The sequence below is a fragment of the Setaria italica genome, chromosome IX, assembly GCF_000263155.2.
Source record: "Setaria italica strain Yugu1 chromosome IX, Setaria_italica_v2.0, whole genome shotgun sequence".
Taxonomy (NCBI): Eukaryota; Viridiplantae; Streptophyta; class Magnoliopsida; order Poales; family Poaceae; genus Setaria; species Setaria italica.
Genome location: NC_028458.1, coordinates 51,880,348 through 51,899,943, shown reverse-complemented (window position 1 = coordinate 51,899,943; position 19,596 = coordinate 51,880,348). Strand labels below are relative to the sequence as shown.

Sequence of the window (19,596 nt, the reverse complement as noted above, 5' to 3'; positions counted from 1 at the left end):
TTAGAGGTAAAGTCACCTGGACCTGGCTACAGGTCTGAACTCCTGGCCGGAAAGCCCTCACCATTCACCAATGCGGCCGAGATGATTTCGATCCCTCGAGTCCCCAGACGCCGCGCCTAGGTCTTCTCTCGTCGGCTACGAAGGGCCTGGGGCTGGGAGAGAGGCGGGCAGGCGGCGGCGGCGAAACCCTAGGTTAGGAGGAGCAGTAGTGGGAGTGCGGAGGAAAGAGAGTAAGAGGAGGAGGAGACTGACCTAGAAGCGGTCGGAGCAAGCAGCTCGCCCGCCCTCGCCGGAGTAGGAAGCGGCAGGCGAGGCGAGGCGTGCGCGGTGGCGTTGATCGCCACTTCGCCAGAGTGAGGACGGCTGGATGCCTTGGATGGCTGGATGTTGTCCTGACACAAAAAGTGAAGAACGCGGTCGATTGCGCCGAGGGTAGGTGGGTTGGGCTGGAGACCAGGTGAAGAAAATCCTCGGACCGAGGTCTGTATAAATGGGCCCTCAATCTCGGCCCATATAGTTCAGGGCACATATGAATAGTTCTTTTTTCTGAGAGGATTATGTAGAATACCTTTGGTTCATGGTTTTCCTCCTGAGAAATACAACACTGAATAAAAATCAAGATCAAGGCAGCGGTACACCCCCATTCATAAGATTTCCATCCACGTATTTTTATTCAGTTCGGACAATACGGTTATACAAATCACTCAGAGTTTAGCGCGGTTCTTCTAAATAAAGCCGTACAATGGATATGAGCAGTTCCCAGCTAATGCGTTGTCAAGTTAGCAGGACACAGATACAAATCATGAGTCGAGCAATACAAATCTAGGCATTCCGTACTGGAAATCAAGAGGCAGATAGATCGCCCCATTCGCTAGCTTTTCATAAGAACAAGACGAACATACAGACAGAAACAAAGAAAATCTGAACATCGTTTATTTCATTCGGAGAATACAAATCATTCACGAAGTGCAGCTGAAAAACATGGGTAGCAGGTCTGTCACAGTTTTTCTTTATCTACATAAACGAAAATATATCATTATCTTTCGAGCACGAAAATATACCATTATCTTTCGAGGAGAACAGATTATACTCCTTCACATCTGCCTGCTCCCTCGAGCAAAGCTGAGCTTGAACCTGAAGCAATGGCGTCCTTGCGGTCAACTCTCCATTCTTATCATCTTTAGATGATGGTGTTACAGGCGAAGCTATTGGCAGGTTGAACTGGAACAGAGAGAAGGACGCATCCGCGTCCTGTGATTTGTTCTTGTCTTCTGGGAGATCCTTTAGGCCCGACCTGTTCTTGTCTTCCAGGAGATCCTTGCCTGAAAGCGTCGTCAACTTTGCAGGGTGCCTTTCTAGATTCATTTCTCTATGAGCATGACCAGCAATATGCTGAGGTCCATTTCGAAATGGTGTTGACAGAGGCATGGCTCTGAAGCTGGCTGGAGTCGTGTGGATAGGCTCTGGAGGCATATGACTGAAGGCAGGAGCCAGGTAAGGATTTACACTGCTGTACTGGACCGGATAATCAACAAAATGGTTACCAGGTGCTCCAAACACAAGCGGACTAGAATATAAGTGGGTAGGTCTGGCATAATGGAAGTTTCCATTTGTTTGAGCAGCCCAAGAACGGTTGTGAAGCCCCATTGTTGCTGGCGAATATGGAGATACATGCATGCTTTGTTGACGCAGCAGCTGATCCTGGAAAGGGGATGTGTTGAATCCAAGTCTGTCATTGTGAGCCAGACGTGTGGCTTTTGGTTGGTATTCTCTAAAACCGTTTCCTGCACATGCCTCGAGCAAGGACCGTGACGCTGTTCTTGACGATGGAGTACCTACGGTGCTCTTTGTTCTGTCTGGGGATTCCTCTGACTCAGATGAAGATGATTCCGGATTTTGAGCGCTCAAAGAGGTCATGCTGCTGGAGCTGCTTTCCCTATCCCCCTCGCTCATACATGAAGAGGAGCCATCAGAACCAGCAGAGTTCATCATCAGCTCTTCATCATGCCTGGAGCCTTCATCATTTCCAGGGTAACAGTTTTGTTTATTCACCGTAAGAGTACCATCACAAGCAGCAGCTTGACTTCTCTCAGTGGTTCCACACTGCTGATCTGATTTACAAACATCACTGGAACTTTCAGAAGCCAGAGGCTGTGATTCACATCTTGCAGCAAGCTTTTGACATCCACTGGTATCACAATCCACAGATTCTAGTGGATCGACATTGTCAATTGAACATGCAACATTATCCGTGTTGTCTAAATTAGTCGTCTTTCGAGCATCCATTGGTTCCCATACTTGCTTAAGAATAGCATTTTTTTGTGTACTTGCAATACGGGTTGCTTTCGAAACTACAAAGTTATCCAACGGATAGCATCTGCGGTACTGCACCCTAGGTTTATCAACTCCTGATTTCCTTGCCATCTTCATCTCCCTACCAGATCTAGCTGTAGACAAGAAACAGTTATTCACAACTCCGTAGTCTTCCTGATGGCCACAGCTGCAAGAATTGTATGCATGCCTATCTCTTGTTCTGTTATTTGTAGTGGATACCGCGTTGCAGCTTCGATCACTACTTCTTGCTCTTTCCCTCGATTGCCACTGTAAATCACCAATTCTTCCATATTCATCTTGGCAGTCATCATACCAACAGGACTGATCTTGAGGAAAATCCTCTCTCAACCTTGGACTTCGTTTCGAAGATTTGGATTGCTCTGATGTGCAAAGATCACTGCTGTCCATTAGTGAAAATTCTGCCATGGCATTGCACCGGACGCTGTTTTGTCCATTAATTTCCATACATGAGGATTGATCTATATGGCTGTCACAAGAGCGTGGATTCACAACTTCAGCATTATCTTCCTCTTCAGTAGCTGAATCTCTTGAGTCAAGAGTATTTGTCGAATCATCATTGGTAGATGTTGATAAGTTGCTTAGAGCTAAGGATGAAACATCATCTGGTGACTTCAGTTCAACTAGTCTTTTCCCTTTGTTTTCCTTTTCTTTCAGTCTTTCTTTTCTCCTTAGCTTCTTTTCTCTCTCTCTTGTTCTCCTCTTCATCCTGCGCTCTTGTTCTTCACGCTTCTCTTTTTCCTCTTCCTCAAGAAGTTTGTTCTGCAACAAGAGCATCCACAGTTGATGTTCACAGATATGAGCTAGTCAACATTTTCTATATTTTATCTAGAGGTATAATAAGTACCTGTTTTTCCAAAGTAATAATTTCTTTGCATGCTATATGAAGTCTCTCTTCCAAAAGTTTTAATGCAAGAGACACAAAAACACTATGTGCATTCTGCTGCGCTGTACCTTCTCTGAAGGCCTTCTCAACCTGCAATGAAATTCATAATTATACTTAATACTTGAAGAACTTGGAGTATAAATGCTCAAATTTTCTAAGAAACCTGAACAGATCCTGATTAGATGCTGTACACTATAGTAAGTACTTATAGCATTACACACGAAAAAGTCCATGTCTGAAAGCCACACGATGCAGATATTAGAAACTACATTAACTTTGAATCCTTGATAGGTAGTAAAGTGGCAATCAGTCTTACTGTAAGATGATTAGATTTAGAAAAATAATATACAGAAACAATCCAAGGTAATAATCACAGAGAAAACCTTCCATTGGTGAACCTTAGATAAAGAAATGGTGCTAGAAAAAATATGCTATTCAACAGAAAAACAATTAATAGGTATTTAAACATCACTAAATCAGATGGCATGCACAGCTAGCAGCCCTCACACAGGAAGCATAGAAACTGATAAGTTAGAATACTCTTTTAGCAGTCACATTCAGAGGATAACATATATTAATGAACTGGTTCAACTGGAGGATGTGAGGTTTAATATACATCTTAATTGTGAGCTGAGGTTCAGGAATTAAAGGAAAGGTCATTTTCCTTTCTTTGTTGTTGAAATCATTACATCAAGTATTCAATTATTCTAGTGACTTTTTTTGGTCAATACCTGTTCTTTGAATATCACAGCAGCAGCATCCAAAAGAAATTCTCTTGCCAGTTCAGGGCTCTTGGCATGCTTCTGAGGATGGGAGCCATCACCATCAAAATCATTTCCATCCCTATCCATGGCATCATCTTCCTGCTCATTTTTTCATTGATCAGAATCATATCTTTTAACACAAATAACAAATGCCCTATTTATGTCTATCTCAGTTAACAAATGGCAAGTGACGTACATCCTCTTCCTCAGCCTCTTCAGCGTGCTCAAAGAAATTTCTAATACTTTCACCCTTTGTCATTGTCACAAAGCCATCACCCACCACAAGCCTGTGGTGGACGCATGATTGACCCTTCAATGCATGTGCTTTAACACACAGCTCTGTGTAGTGGCCGTCAAGTCTCCAAGCTCGCAGAGTTATGAAGTAGTCCTCAAACTGATCAAGATTAATTCCATTTCTGTGGACTTGTGCATTCATTCCAACATCTTCAAAGCCAAAGATATCAGATTCTCCTTCATCTGTCCCAATAGCCCACTCAAAGTGGTGGTAAGATCCATCTGGCTCTGATAAGCATTGGCGCCAATCGACTATGACCGCATCCTCAAATACCTGAAAATCGGAGAAGCCAGGTTTGACTCACATAGGAAATGTACTAAAGGTACCAAACAACCAAATGAAAGTTATGTTGGTGAAGTGGGTTTTGGGAAGGCAGCCTGACCTCACATTGAAAAGCAGTATCTGTAACACAGAACCAACTGGTGCAGTGAGGTTCCCTTCGCATGCGCTTCAGTTCCTTCAGCTCCTTAAATTCACGAATAACATTCCTTCGGCACTCTCGGCAAAATCTCTTGCTATCAAACCTGTTCACAAATTTCCTCCAAACTGTTAAACATAACTTGACCTATAGGCTGTTGATAGAGAAATCCCAGCAGATAGCAGACTAGCAAGAAAAAGTTACTCCAACATCCAACAGAACAAGATAGAATCAATCGGTAATATCGTAAAATCATCAGGTTCTTATCCTATATGTAATACATATACTATTATTCATACATTAGTAACGATTCTCGAAGAATTCATATTTCAACTTCCTGTTATTCTCCAGTGCGACTCAGAGCAGCTTGTGAGTACTAGTAAGGTTACGTCTGTAGAAATCTTTCATTTGGTGGACGCAAGCCTTCAGTTTGTTATCAACTCACTAGTTAATTTAGTTCATTTTGTCATGATTCGAATGCCTATGCTCACCTGTACATAAGTTTTTCAATGAAATCTTCCTCCTTCATCCGCAGAAGAGATGATCTAGTTTCTTCACCTAGTGCTGACCAGAAATCCACCAGAGTATCACATGACAGGTGGGCAGTGTGCAGAGCACACATTTCTCTTGTTCCATGCCCCCTATAGTTAACCATCCCTTGGCTAATCCATCCTCTACCACCTGCACCACAGGCATCAGGATAAAGCATTTCCCGTTCCCTCTCCCTTGCTCGTGCATTATCAAAGACCTGATCAAATTCAAATGCCAAAGACATTAGGCTACTAGAGGGTGAAACAAACCTGCTCTGACCTAGAACTAACTTCAGAGTAAACACCATGATCGTGATTTACTAATTACTTCACATAAAGTGACACAAAGGGTCGATATACAAAAATAGAAAATATGTATCAATCATATAGTCACCAATAAGAACACCAATAGAAAAAAAAAGAAACCCAAGTTTATGCAGCATTGTTCGCACTTACATTCTGAAGTACCCGTAGTGATTTCGCTTTTATAAAGCAGTCCAGAAGTGTAAGGACACCATCCTTTGTGGTTGAAAGACCTCCCCAAGGATGAACTGATGGGTCCTGAGCCCCATCTTGTTCCCCTTGCGTAATCCTTGACTCAGTAGTTGTCCTAAGTTGACTAATATCTGATGCTTCTTGCTGCAGTGACTTCCCATATATAACTATCTGTGAGAAACTTTCCAGAAGCAGCCCATTGCACCTTGAGCAGTAGAAATTCTTGCGAGCTTGTTCAATGAGAGTTTGCTTATCCAATTTGAGGAGCTCCTGCCGTGCTTGAGGAGGCAAATCATTCCAGAACTGGAAAAGAAAAATCAATTCACAGCCTAAAGTAATCAGCTTCCTTTTTTGGCAATAAAGCTATCACGCAAGTCTCTATAACTTCAAATAAGCATAACACTACTCAAATAGGCATTCTGGTTTCTTTCCAACCTGGTTTTAAAGTTACTGGAGAATAATATCCAGTTGAATATGATCAATGATGGAAACAGCTTGACACACAGGCACATAGCTTACGTCAGAATAACGATCAATCACGATCCTAACCAAGAGAAATACTACATAACATTTACAAACTCAAATCAAGGTAATGGTGCAACAAGGCAGTTGTAAGTCAAATGCAAGTTCATCACAAAGAACATAGCTCAAACCTGGACGAAGACTACAAAAAATGTGACAATTCTAACGTGAATAAAAGAAAGCAAGTTTAATTATTTGAGTACAAACACCAGTGCTATCCAATATGATTTGACTTGCAGCTATACCTGCTACAATGGAAGAAAACAATAGGATGTGCTAAGATTTAAAGAGCAAAGACTTGATGATTTCGTTGAAATGACACAGACTAGTCTCAACCTGATGATTTTGTTTCATAGCTATTTGATGAAAGTTTTTGAATTATGCATTCCTTTTTTAGCCTACAGTTTCATTTCCTAATACTCAACACTCATTTGTTTTTTTATTTGGAACCATCATTTTACATATTAGGTATCATTGACAGAGCAGAGCTTTACAGGCCACTCAAACTGAACATCAGGACGGACATCAAACCAGTATGCTAACTTTCTCATTGAATCTCAAATAAAGTGCCTCTATCTATCGAAACAAGCAGTCACAAAATCAAAACAACACAGAGCAGAATGAGAACCCCAGCCTAGCATTTTATTCCCTCACGTTCATGTACGAAACCAAAAGTGCAGCTATACTGTCCAATCACCATCTCTTGAGTAATGCACTGCATCATTAATGCAAAAACAGTACAAACGAACTGCTAAAAAAGTCAATAAGACGTATGCTTATATCAGAAGTAGCAAGCGTAACCCGATTGAACTCCTCCACCAGAATTTACCGCGCAAATGAACCCTCGAGATCATAAAAAAAATTCCACCCCTGCAAGCAATTCCCTTAAATCGAATCCCCAAAGCACCATCTCCATGAAGCTTTTGGCGGCACACAAGCTGAGAGCAACCAATCAAGCCAGATGGAGGCAGGGCACCCAGCTCCGTCCCAGAAACTACGCGTCGGGCACGAGCACCGACCAACCCCCGATTCCCCATCACCCGGATCGAACCCAGCCTACGACCGAAGCAGCGCGCACGCGACGGTACCTTTTGGAGGCGATCGAACGTGATCTCGTCCCGCCGCCGCGACCAGATCCCCGATCCCGATGCGGACGGCACCCCCGGCATCGCGTCGTCCCCTCGCCGCCGTATTCAACTCAGCCAGGTCCTCGCGGCCGCTCCGTGGCGCATCAAATTCCCGCCGCCGAAGACGACGACCACGACTCCGACTCCGCCTACGGCCCTCGGAGGATGCGGCGGCGGCGGGGTCCCCCGAACTGCGGCCGGGTCGGATCGACCGCGGCGGTGGCGCGGCGAGAGCCGAGAAGGTTTCAGCGCGACCGGGAGGAGACGGCGAGGCGATGCGGGCTTGCGGGGTAAAAGGAGGGAGGGAGGGGAGGATGGCGAGGAGGGGGACAAGGAAGGATGAAATGGGGAGGGAACGCGACGACGCCGTACGCGTTTTTAACCGTCGCGGTTAGCGGGCTCGGAACAGCGCGGTGGCGCGGCCTCTGGTGATGGGTGGGTTCTTCCAGTTGAGGCACCGGGGATTTTAACGGGGGGGCTCGGAGGTAAATTTTGAGCTGCGGCCGCGCACGGCGGTTCAGTGGCGTCAAATTTTACCTGGTGGACGTTTTATGTCTAGACCCCTGTATAAGGATGAATTTTTGTTGCGCTAGCTACTGGCAGACCAGCTGCGTCTGACAGCCGAACTTTATAGCGGGAAAAATTTACGCATGATAGCTTTGTACCGGAATAAAGTGCGCCTTGCAGCTTTACGAACTGTAGCCTTTGTCAACCGTTGTCGCCTTTGGGTGAAGGAATGGCATGGGCGCGTGGCACGTGAGCTGCGGAATAATGAAACTTTCTGGATTAGCAACAAATTATGGTATGAAAATGAAATGTCTGGTTACTGCTGTTCTTGCAATATGTTGGCCTTTGAAACGAGCTGTTTCTTTAATGAGTCAGCAATGACATGTCACGTGTATAAGAAGGGCACTATGTTATGCTTAGCCTAACAGAAACCTAATTTATACATGCAAAATAATGAATGGAAGGCTAGCTAGACTTAGGAGCAAAATATCTAGACGAATAAAATCGTCACTCGAAATACATGTGAAAGGGATGTATATGGGCATAATACGATGCGAGCTTCACAACATTAATAGTGGAGGACCAATATAAGATTTGGATGTAAAGTGGTGATGGCACATGTAACCGTAAGCCTAGTCTCAATGGGTGGTGCCGTAGATATTGAGTAGATATTAATTATGTGATACGTAGAATATTTTTGCTAGAATGTTAAGCAATTAAAGAAGAGATGTATGAAAGTAATATCTTCATGGGGATATATATAGCTTGGGTACGAAAGCAACTTTTTAAAACTGTGATGGACCTATTATCACTGGCATAAATGATACAATAATTAACTGGCCTGAATTACTTAAAAAAATAACACCACGCTACTACTATGCATTGCAAGAATTGTATTTTTCTCTCTTTAGGGGAGCGTGACATGATACGGTAGATTGGTATTAGCCAGCTTGTATCACTTAACAGTAATATAGTATGGACCCAACATTGTCAATTCGAAGCAGGCACGTTCCCGGGTTGATGTAGTTTTACTAACCTGCTTTTAAAATTCGGTCGTTGAGCTCTATGCATTTTACAATAATGACAACCAGCTGTTTCATAATCATGCAAAAAGCAATAAAGATCCAACCTAGCACAACCTCTCATATGGCGGTGTGAATGTCGACAAGATACAGGTATCAGATTAAATGCCGTCACGAGCTATATTGGCTGATCATTCGATTTTTATTATTCTTTCACCGTGACATACAAGATGGCAAATCGAAACGCCGCAAACGCACGATTTTCTAGTTCGTTTTTGGTGGATCCATCCATTTCCGTTGGCGTGCGAGATTTCCATTTCCCACGAGGAACTCCGTCAGTTTTTTTTTCTTTCTTCTGTTTTTTTTAAGGCGCTTGTATTGTTATGAAAAAAAAGAAAAGAAAAGGTTAACAAGGACTAGCAGCTAGCTAGTGAAAAAGGAGTGACGGAAAGCCGCGAGCCCGCAGCAGTAGCAGCAAAGCAAAAGCATTGGCCGAGTGGGGGGCCAAGAGGGAAAGGTCAACCTTTCTCGAACGGGCGCTGGACATGGACTGCTGGTTCTACTACCTTGGACTACGCGCTGTAGCCTGTAGACCTGCATGGGGGACCACGCTGTGCTGCCCGGGCCCCACCTGTCACACTGCGCCACGTTCACACCGCGTCGTCCGCTCGGATCAGGGAGCTTCACGTTCACGACACGAGCTTCTTCTAGATCAGGGGGCTTCGTTGGGACTTGGAAGCAAGCACCGGAAGTAACCAAAGCAAATCTCGAATAGCTTGCTGCGCGTGCTGGAGCTGGCAGCGACGACGCGGGCGGCCGCTCAAAGCCGACAACGGCTGGGAGGATGGACGGACGCGATGGGTATGGGCGGAAAAAACTCCGGGAAGGCCATGGTGTCGTCATCGTGGCGGAAGGCGTCGCCAAGACGCCAAGCGCAGGACAGGGACCGGGGGTGTGGTGGTGACGACATGGTTTCATTAGCGGCACGCGACGTGACGACAGGGCGAGGGTGATAGACGTGACGGATCAGATCGGCCGGCCTCTCTGGTCTCTCAGCCAGGGCAGGGGGCTCGCCGCTCGCACCGTAGGAAATGTGTGTGATGGCAGTCAGATCCCGACCTGTTTAGCAATTAGCAGCAGTGGTCTCATGGCGGTGGTGGTAGTGGGGGTACTTGGGTGGGTGGTAGGCAGATCTGGCCCGGTACGAAGCAGCACATGTCGTACGGTGTGGTGTCGCTATTGGAACAAGGAAATTCCGGAGATGGAGTTTTATAGCACATGCAGGGAGCCGGGCTCTGTGCATGTCCTGACATGCGACAGCATCTACAGTTTTTTTTACAGTGTGACACACCGTTAATCTGTAGAAGTATGTAAAGTACTACTGTACTATAGGGAGCACATAAGAAAGTTTGTCTACATATTCAGAAGAGAACGTTCATGCTCTGCTTTTCCATAAGAGAGAGTTGTTTACGTATCTCAGAAGAGGACTGACTGCTTCGATTTACTGGGCTTGGTATTTTCCCCAATCAGTATTAGGCCCTAAGTCTGGGCTCAAAAGAAAACGCAAATCACCTGTAATAATATATGGGCCGGTGGTGGGCTAAAAAAGAGCAGATGTTAGGAAAGTCAAGCTTGAGCTTTGGGCCATTAGCATACAATATAGTTTCAGTTTCAGTATCCTTTCAAAAATGAAGATTTCAGTTTGCCGTTTGTTTCGTTGAAATTGAATCTCATTATAGAAATCTCATTCTAGCAATTGGATTCAATAGGAATTAAATTACATAGAATCAGATTCATTTCAATTTTCTTATTTGGATGTACAAAGAAACTAATTCTTAGAATTAAATTCCAAATATTATTTGGTTTAGAAATTCAAATGGAACAACGTGCTACCAGTATAGCTCTCTCTCTAACACATGAAGTTGTCAGGCATTCAAATGAAGTCTCCATTGTTGTTAGACATTCAAATCAGACAACTTGCTACAATTCAGACATTTAAATGAAGTATTCCAAGCTCCACTATTGTTGCATGGGTGTCAGGCATCTAACACATCACTTGACAATGCAATCACAACAGACATAGTATCTAAACTTTCATATAGTTGAAGTCACATATTATTACAAGACAAGTTCACTTGATAGTATAATTTAAAGATGAACTAATTTCTTCACTTATTGAGCTGTTTTAGTAGCCACCTCTTCGTCATCTCCACCGGAAGCGCCAACAAAGACTCATACTTGCGTGCATCACCAGTCAGGATATCAAATAAATCCAACAAAGTGTCTTCGTCCAATCTTTCTACCTCATTCAATGTGTTTAGAATTTCTTTTGATGTTGGGCCTTTAGGTACTTCCTCCTTGAGTGCTTCAACGAACTTGTCCATTTTTTCAGCCATCATAGAGGTAAAAGAGTCACCTAGCCGTTGCCTTTTTAAACTTCTTGAAGTTACCGATGATGTGAGCTTTTTGTTACTAAGATCTTCCGAGTCTTTGGAGCTCTCAGCTGCAGCCTTTGCCGCTTCACCGGTAGTATGATCTTTGCTAAACACCAAGCTAATTGAGTCCTAGTACAAGACAATCTTGCGTGTACCCAGTAGCTTCTTTGTTTTTCTATAGATTACAAAAGAAATATTTTTCTTTCAGAAAAGAACAAATGAAACATTCTACTGTAAGACAACAAAAATCACACTTAGTACAGAGCTCAAAACATAACTGCACAATTGTATGCCTGTCTGGCAAAGGACTAATTTAACTTGACAATAAGACATGGGGCAAAAGGATTTGTAGATCAGGGAAGAAAAACTTCAACAGACTTGACAGTTCAAGAAAATTGTAAACAAGTTAGTGTGCAATAAGCAAGTGCATGAACAGACTCACATTAGTGTGCAGGACGGACTCACATGTGCTTGAGTAGACTCGCATTAGTGTGTATCATCAACATGTGCAGGAAGCAAGTTAAGCAAGTAAAACAGTAGTTTTTTAAACTTACCGCCACATATGCTTCCCATACAGAAACACTATCAACAGATATTTTGTTCTTGTTCCAATCCCAACCAAATCCACGCATACCATTGATGATAGTGTAGTGCTTGTTAAAGGTCTTATTCCTCAACATGATGTTGTTTTTTGTGATATCCACATGACATTTTTCTCGAACATTCTTGAGAGTAGCTGTATAGACATGAGACTTCCACCCATTTTGGCATCTGTCACCCTTGTTATAGTACTCCACAAATGTGTCAAGAAGAGCTTTCTCCATGTCGTCATTCCAAGAAATGTAACCCCTGTCCGAGCATGACTTCTTGCTCTTCTCTATATTCTACAGGAAAAAAGTTCACAAAGGTTATCAGTAAAATATTTGGGAGCAACACCAAATCTACAAAAAATATTCTTTATCATAAATTTGAGCATGCATTGATGATAGAATTTATCATACATTGATCGCTTGGTAATCAGCAAATATTTGGTTAGCTTTGGTATCCCTAAATTTCTCTATTCATTTGATGATTGAACATTGGTAATAATACCAACTTCACTTTGAACTTCAGGAGATTCAACATATATTACTTGATCAACTTGGCATATAAGTAAGTCATCCATATCTCTCTGCCTATCACTTACAAAGTTGTGCAATATGCAGCAAGCATTAATGATCCTAATCTACAAGAATTTAGTAGAAATGAATTACATGCTAGGGTCATTTAGAGTTGAATTTCAAGCTAAGTTACTAACTACGGAATACCTGATTTTGTAAGTCAAAATATGAGTTGCTTCTTAGTATAGCCCACCTTATCTTCAATAGCCCAAATGTTCTCTCTATCACATTTCTAGCTGTTGAATGGTGCAAATTGAATAGTTCTTTGGTAGTGGATGGATTATGCCCTTGAGCAGCCCACTCGTTCAAGTGGTAGCGAGTGGATCGATATGGAGCAAGAAAGCCTGATTCATTGGTGTATCTAGCATCTACTATATAGTATTTCCCAATTGGAATAACAAATGCATGGTCCTGAGACATTGCATCATGTAGCACACGTGAATTTGAAGCCAATTCTTCCCATCCCGCTAAGATGTAAATAAATTTCATGTGACGATCACGAACCCCAAAACATTGGTGATAATCTGTTGCTTCCTATTCCTATACCTCCCTTAGTCAGTCAAATGAACAAAAATGATCTTAGTGACGGCAATCTTCAAACCACTTCCACTTGAAATCCTCAGGTTGTACAACTGATGGATCGGAAAGCTTGATAAATTTATGGCATAATGATAGAATACCTCTCAGCACCTCATTGAAGTGAAGGTAGATTGGCTCAAGTGACCATCCATATGAGCTACGAATCATCCTCAGCTTAGTGCCATGACCTACTACAAGCAAAAAGGTTGCTACTTTTTTTCTACCGACACATAAGTTACCACACATACCACATCTCTCATGTAAGATGGCACATAGGTCATAAATGATCTCTTAGTTAGGCGCAAACTATCATAGCAATAGACATTTGATCCTTGGCACAGATTTTTTAGCATTTGTTTCCGTTTAGCTACATCTCTCTCAGCCACTTCATCTGGATCAACGATATGTCTAGGTCTCTTACGCTGATACCAGTGCACAATCATGCTCATGACAGCAGAAACAAATAAAACAGCCACTCTTTTTCTCTTCTTCCTATGCTTCTCTCTCATTTGCTCCATGCTTGTATTAACCAAGTCTATGTTGTTGTCAGTCATCTAAAACACATATGAAAAAGGAATGTTTTAATTTATCATAAAAAAAGTTCATAATTAACTAGCTTTCATAATTAATTGAAAAGGCCAAACATAACATAGGAGGCCAGCGCACAAAAAAAAGAAGATAGGAACCTGAATGGCTAACAGCAAATTAGTAGTAACAGGAAGCAGCTATCAACTAGGAAGCAGAAATAAATATGTCACAAATACTTTGATCCAGAGCAAAGCAGAAATAAATACACTACTAGTGAACTAAGGATTCTAAACATGCCATTCACATGTAGTTTGAACCAGATCAATGCAGAACCAGCTACGCACTCATGGTCCTATCACCTACGTATTATCTTACTGGTCAGGTTCATTTCAGAAAGCAAATGCTCAACACTCCTGCAGCAACGTATTTCACTATATTACCGTATCTACTTTAGATTGGTGACAAAGATGAAACCAATATCTTTTTCACACACCACAGTACTAGCCATCCCAAATGAACCATATACTAGTGTTAAATTTCATTACCTTGATCGGAACTCATTTTAATCAAACAACACGTCACTTGTAATCAAACAGCATGTCACTTCTAATCAAACAGCTACTCACAGCATTATTTGGGTGATTGTCATGGCAAATAAAATGGAATCCTACAAATCCACAACAAATTAGACACATTACCTCAAATTGGCCGATTAATTTTACAACATGGCTCGATTAAGTTCTATGAATAGCCGTACAAGTACATCTACAGGACGCAACAACCAGATCAAGGCACAAATAGTAAGAACGAAGTGCAGTCAGGGAGGAGAAGAGATGTTACACGAACCTCAGCGTCGAGGTACTCGAGGACGGTGGCGAGGTAGACGGGGGTGCTGGCCCTAGAGATCCTCGACGTCGCCTTCTTTGCCACGCCCGGCCCTGGAGCTCCTCGGCGTCACCTTCTTCACTGCGCCTGACCCTGGTGATGCTCGACGTTGCCTTCTTCGCCGCGCTTGGCCTTGGCTCCGACAGCAGGAGGAGAACGGCTCGACACTAGGAAACCCTAGCCGCCATGCCGTAGGGAGGATTCCGCAGCAGGAAGAGGAAGAGGGGGCGATGGAGGAGGGAGGGGGCCATGGCACGGGAGGCAGCGACGCAGCGCTTGAGTCGGGGGGGGGGGGTGCGGGGAGGGGAGGAGTCTGGGTGCGGCAGCATGGGGGAGAGGCGAGTCGGGGTTGGGGGAGAAACGATTTCCTACTTTTAGGGTCAGAATGTGTCGCGGGCTAATGATTCGGACACTGGAAACTTGAGGAAAGACTGTTTCCAATTCTAGGTGGAGCCAAACAGGCCGACCCTGGAAACTAATTCCAATTCCGCCCGATTCCAACAAAACAAACAGGTCCTAAAATAAAAGAAAAGAAAAGAAAGTAGCTTCAGTCGGAACACTTTCAGACAATAAGAAATGAAATTTGTTTAAAGCAAAGGACCTGCTATCTTGCTCTCCGCCCTTCCCTAAACAGCATCATATAGCACACAGCCGATCACATGTCAACAGCAAAGTGCCTACTTTCGATCAGAACACTGAACACGACCGTGCAAAACAGAGGGTTCCACACTCACTCAGAACAATCTCGGCCTTGTGCACCTGCTACGTCCCTCGTAGTCTTAGACGCGCCTGATCTACATCTTACGACCACAAAACTGATTTAGACTCTTAGTTTTTTGTCACATGCAGCACAAGACACCGAGCACTGTAGCAGATCCTGCGCGACAATCTATTTGCCAACCACCACGTGGGATCCCTTCGGGTCAAGGCTGGTTGCTGGGCAGCTTGCTGAGAATCGAGTGCTCCGGCTTGTGGTCGCACTCGAAATCGAGGTGAACGAATGCTCGCTCGACTTCGGGGAGCTCCTCGATCTTGATCTGGAGTGATTCTCCGATGGCGTGTGCCTCCTTTAGTGGCAAGTCCTCAGGGAGCTCGATGTCAACCTGTGAGTCCAGTGATCATATGAGATGATCATGCTATTACAATCTAACATTGAGGTCTGATTGCTGAAAGAACCACCTACTCTGTTTCTAAAAGACCTATCCCAATCATTTGCAAAGCCATGCTAAACTACCACTTGCTATATATTACTATAACAGTGAGATTATAAGAGAACGTTGGTATCATACTCCTATTTACCATTCTAGATTAAGCACTGCAGTGTCACTGCAGGGATCAGGAGTTAAGCTACTTTACAAAATAATTGCGTTTTGTTGAACTAATTTTGAAAGACAAATCAAGTAGTTGCTACAACAACATTATCCAGTTTCAGGATCTAGGGATTCGAACAAAATATGTATAACACCAATCGCTTTGTCAGATTGGCTGACAACTTAATTGATTTCCCTCAGCAATGGACAGATGGAGGAATAAGATGATAAAATAAAGAGACACCAACCTCAACAAAGTAAAGCACCCCAAAGGTGTATGCCCGAACTGTATCGACACGCTTAATTTGAGGATGATGTCTGATAGCTAGATATGTCAACTTCTGAAGCATTTCTGGAGGAGCTGATTCACCTACCAGTGAAACTGCACGAAGGATAACAATAGGTAATAGTAGTAAGACTGCCTGTCAGTCCCAGCTAATTTGTAACATGCAAGTAATCTTGGTGCTATATGCGGCAACTGCTCTGGATGACAGTGCAAAGTGATTAAAAGAGCAAGCCTTTGACTCAAGTATCGGTGACAGGTATCCGCTGCAAGGTTCTAAATTACCATTTCCAGTAGGCTAGTAAAATAGTTAAAACACTCATTTGGAAGTTATTTCTTGTTGCAAGGATAATGAGTCTGATTGGGGATACAGGTGCAGATGCTGTTGCCTAAGCAAATGTTCAAACTAAACAAGTGACACAAACCTGCATTTTCCCACACCGTTCCAGACCAATTTGTAATTGTGTAGACTGCAAGGGCAATTGCACCAACTGGATCAATCCACCAGTAGAATCTATCGCCAAGGACAGCAGCAGCCAAACCCACTACATTTGTGACAACATCAAAATAGTGATCCTGTGGAAACAAGTCCATCACAAATCTTTGATAAATCATGTTCAACTGTTAATATAAGTAAAAAAGTCGTGGCAAGTTGAGAAATGAAACAACATATTAACCTTAGCGTAAGCACGGACGATCTTGTTACCAGATGTTCGGCAATAGAGCCAGAGAGCTAATTTCACCACTGTTGCAAAGATCATGATTGAATATAGCCACAAGAGTTGTACTTGGTTCAGTTTAGCTGGAGCCTCATTCACTATCAGCTTTTCAACAGCTTGAATAAATACTTGGAAGCCTGGAGATGCAACTCAAATTAATGTAAAGGATCTCGACAAGAAGATCACACTCACTTGAGTAAAATTCTAAGATGGCACATATGTCAAACAGGATAAGTAATCAAGAAAGGAAGTGACTTGATTGTATAAGCACCTCCATTAGCGGAAAAAGCAAGCATACCTAAAGTGGCCATGACAGCAGCAAAGATGATAATGCCTACAGGCTGTACCCTCAGTTTGCCAATGGGGTACTTGTAGACATTGATGCTCTTCATTGACAGATGTGTGAACCAAAGGATACCACCAGCCATGAGATCAAGCAGTGAATCCAGTGTTGAGGCAGCTATAGCGATTGATCCACTTTTAATTGTGGCGTATACCTGAAGTTTTTTTTTTGAAGTCTAGTCATCCTTGAGGAGTTCATGCTTAGGGCTTAAAAAAGGTGGGGGAGAAACCAACCTTCAACGCTAAGAGAATAATGTTTGCGTAATTTGATATCTTCATGGCAAATTCACTCTGGTTTTGCTCCGCAAGCTCCTCTTCCTCATCAATTTCATTGGATTCTTCTATTGAGTCAACTTCCTCAAAGGACCTCAACGTGGCAAACTGTTTTTCATAGTACTCTCTCTCCCCTGTATTAACTCAAAACATGTCACTTTGTCAGACTTGATCATAAAGAAGTAGCAGGTGCTTATGAAAAAATTAGAAACAAAATGCACGAGTGACACTAAATCAAATTATGGAATATTTTAACTTTATTTTTAGGGAAATAGCAGAAAAAATTTTGGTGTAAATATAGCATACACAGTTGATTTTAATGTATTTCAAGAAACAGCAAGAATAGTCTTCAGAAAGTTCGTTTGTTAAATCCAGGAAAGGTCAAAACAAATAAATCTCCTCGCATATTAAAGAAGGAAAAAGAAGCATAGAGTAAGCAAAATGGTCATCTAAAGATCAAAATGTAGGGCCAATAAATTGCCGAAAATAGTTTTTTTTATACTACAGGAATCTGTTTTTTCTATAGGCGAGGAATTCAAAATTTCAATCAAGAAAAGTCAAAATTTTCCAACTACCCCGCAAATTAAGATATTCAGGAAACAGGGGACCATATACACTAGGCAGATCCAGAACATCGTGACATAGATATTGCAATTTAAAACTAGCGCCGGCTGGTCCAGAGGTTCCCTCCCTTCGCCATATTACACCTCTTCTCGATGCATCTCATATTATAATCAAAGTAAGATGGAAGGTGAAACAAAGATCAACGCTGCATAGGTGAGTGCGGACCAGATAGAAAAAAGAGGAAACGCTCAATATGCAGGCACAGTTAAAAAACCACAGCTTGGTTTGAGGCAACGAGAGTCGAGAGGTGCCATGCCATTTTGCCATGCTACGTGTTATCTGTTATACTCATTTGCGTACCTGCAGTCTGCTACAGAACAAAAGAAGGAACGGCATTACCCTGAAGGGGATTTTTGACCGAAACAAACACCATAGCGTCGCAGTTGTTTGTACTGACAATCCAACAAACCACCTAGGAGCTAGGGCCATAACAAGACAACAAAGACGCACAAAAAGTGTTTAGTATTTATTCAACCAAACATATACTCATTGGCGCCCGGAAGAACCGAATGGTAGTATTTTACAAAGAAACAGCCACAAGAAGCACCGAATGATAGTAAAGCCACAAGCTGTTTCCATCACACAAGTATGAAAAGAAATCCTTGGAGCCCGGAAAAAGCATGCGGAGGAATGGAGGAATCAAGGATAAGAGACTGAGGCATCCCAAAAAAGAAACGAATTATCCACGACAACTCCAGAATCTAGATCAAAACTTCAAAAGCACATCAATCATATCATCACCAGGAGACTTCGTAACTATAAAAGGAGCCTCATAAAAATGCGAATCTTTTGTACCACCATATTCAGAAGACGAAACGCTCAGAGATCCCAAGAGCAGACCGAACCAAGGACAGAGAGAGAAAAAAATGATCCGACAATGCGAGGAGGGGAAGGAGGGACTTGCAGGCGAACCTTCGGGGAGGCCCTTGGAGCGGGAGAAGTCGACGTGCGACGGGTGCTCGGGGTCGACGGCGTCGAGCACCTTCTTGGGCAGGCGCGAGACGAACTCCCCGCGCATCGACGCCACCGAGTTGCGCCGCCGCCCGGGCCCCGCCAGGAGCGGCGCCCGCGCGTCGCCATCCTCCCCGCGCCCGTTCGCGTCCATCCTTCACGCCGCGCGTCCCCCCCACCCCGACCCACTCCGCTCTGCTCTTCCTCCTTTCCTTCCTTGCCCCCCGCGGATCGCCTCGATGGCCTACCGCCCCACACGCGATTCGGTCGCGGTCGCCTCGGTCTCGTCTGTCGTCTCCTCCCCAGGTCCGAGTCTCCCTTTGCGCCAAGCCGCCCCTAGCGCATGGAGAGGTGGAAGATGGCAAGGAAAGGGCCGTACCCGCGCGGGCAGCGTGCTGCTCTGCTCCGTGCGGTGCGGCCGCGCCTATTTTAACGGGGCCCTGCTGCGTTACGAACGGGACGGAGGCGTAACGCAAGCGACCAAATGCGCGCGGCTCGCGGACCGTGCGATCACTCGGTCGACGGTTCAGATCATACCATCAGAACCATTTTGACGGGAACTGAGTTTTCTGAATTTTATTTTTGGTTT

General features: G+C 43.7%; 4 protein-coding genes across 8 annotated transcripts in view; all 4 read right to left on the bottom strand.

Annotated features, from left to right (window-relative positions):
• Nucleotides 1–423, bottom strand: part of LOC101766091 — a 2,618-nt gene extending 2,195 nt beyond the window's left edge. For 2 of the 5 annotated variants that reach the window (XM_022822793.1, XM_022822794.1), the window contains exons 1-2: nucleotides 253–412; nucleotides 17–152 (exon numbers count right to left, since the gene is read on the bottom strand). The gene's annotated coding sequence lies outside the window, so the exon portion shown is untranslated. Of the gene's footprint in view, nucleotides 1–16; nucleotides 153–252 lie in introns of all 5 variants that reach the window. The other 3 variants (XR_002675622.1, XM_004985036.3, XM_004985037.3) reach the window with 3 other exon arrangements.
• A 414-nt stretch (nucleotides 424–837) lies between these two features.
• LOC101765677 lies at nucleotides 838–7,762 on the bottom strand. Its single transcript, XM_004985035.3, has 8 exons — nucleotides 7,351–7,762; nucleotides 5,702–6,043; nucleotides 5,207–5,463; nucleotides 4,680–4,821; nucleotides 4,199–4,570; nucleotides 3,970–4,101; nucleotides 3,200–3,328; nucleotides 838–3,114 (listed from the first exon to the last, which is right to left on the bottom strand). Exons 1-8 carry the CDS (start codon nucleotides 7,429–7,431, stop codon nucleotides 1,015–1,017), a joined length of 3,555 nt encoding a protein of 1,184 aa, XP_004985092.1. The 5' UTR covers nucleotides 7,432–7,762; the 3' UTR covers nucleotides 838–1,014.
• Nucleotides 7,763–10,854: 3,092 nt separating this feature from the next.
• On the bottom strand, nucleotides 10,855–14,955 carry LOC101775412. Its single transcript, XM_022823158.1, has 4 exons — nucleotides 14,467–14,955; nucleotides 12,661–13,646; nucleotides 11,908–12,237; nucleotides 10,855–11,528 (listed from the first exon to the last, which is right to left on the bottom strand). The coding sequence occupies exons 2-4, from the start codon at nucleotides 13,000–13,002 to the stop codon at nucleotides 11,472–11,474; spliced, it is 729 nt and encodes a 242-aa protein (XP_022678893.1). The 5' UTR covers nucleotides 13,003–13,646; nucleotides 14,467–14,955; the 3' UTR covers nucleotides 10,855–11,471.
• Nucleotides 14,956–15,065: 110 nt separating this feature from the next.
• On the bottom strand, nucleotides 15,066–19,415 carry LOC101765269 (metal tolerance protein 4). Its single transcript, XM_004985034.2, has 7 exons — nucleotides 18,969–19,415; nucleotides 17,394–17,566; nucleotides 17,116–17,314; nucleotides 16,776–16,954; nucleotides 16,524–16,674; nucleotides 16,064–16,197; nucleotides 15,066–15,608 (listed from the first exon to the last, which is right to left on the bottom strand). The coding sequence occupies exons 1-7, from the start codon at nucleotides 19,159–19,161 to the stop codon at nucleotides 15,429–15,431; spliced, it is 1,209 nt and encodes a 402-aa protein (XP_004985091.1). The 5' UTR covers nucleotides 19,162–19,415; the 3' UTR covers nucleotides 15,066–15,428.
• Nucleotides 19,416–19,596: the final 181 nt, after the last annotated feature.

Coding starts and splice junctions, on each gene's coding strand:
- LOC101765677 (XM_004985035.3), bottom strand. CDS start 7,431: ATGCCGGGGGTGCCGTCCGCATCGGGATCGGGGATCTGGTCGCGGCGG. Junction 6,044..7,350: donor CGTTCGATCGCCTCCAAAAG/GTACCGTCGCGT, acceptor TTTCTTTTCCAG/TTCTGGAATGATTTGCCTCC. Junction 3,329..3,969: donor CTGTGATATTCAAAGAACAG/GTATTGACCAAA, acceptor ATTTCATTGCAG/GTTGAGAAGGCCTTCAGAGA.
- LOC101775412 (XM_022823158.1), bottom strand. CDS start 13,002: ATGAAATTTATTTACATCTTAGCGGGATGGGAAGAATTGGCTTCAAAT. Junction 12,238..12,660: donor ATTTTGACTTACAAAATCAG/GTATTCCGTAGT, acceptor TTTTTCCTGTAG/AATATAGAGAAGAGCAAGAA. Junction 11,529..11,907: donor TATGGGAAGCATATGTGGCG/GTAAGTTTAAAA, acceptor TGTAATCTATAG/AAAAACAAAGAAGCTACTGG.
- LOC101765269 (XM_004985034.2), bottom strand. CDS start 19,161: ATGGACGCGAACGGGCGCGGGGAGGATGGCGACGCGCGGGCGCCGCTC. Junction 16,198..16,523: donor AACGGTGTGGGAAAATGCAG/GTTTGTGTCACT, acceptor TCCTTCGTGCAG/TTTCACTGGTAGGTGAATCA. Junction 15,609..16,063: donor GGGTGCTTTACTTTGTTGAG/GTTGGTGTCTCT, acceptor CTGGACTCACAG/GTTGACATCGAGCTCCCTGA.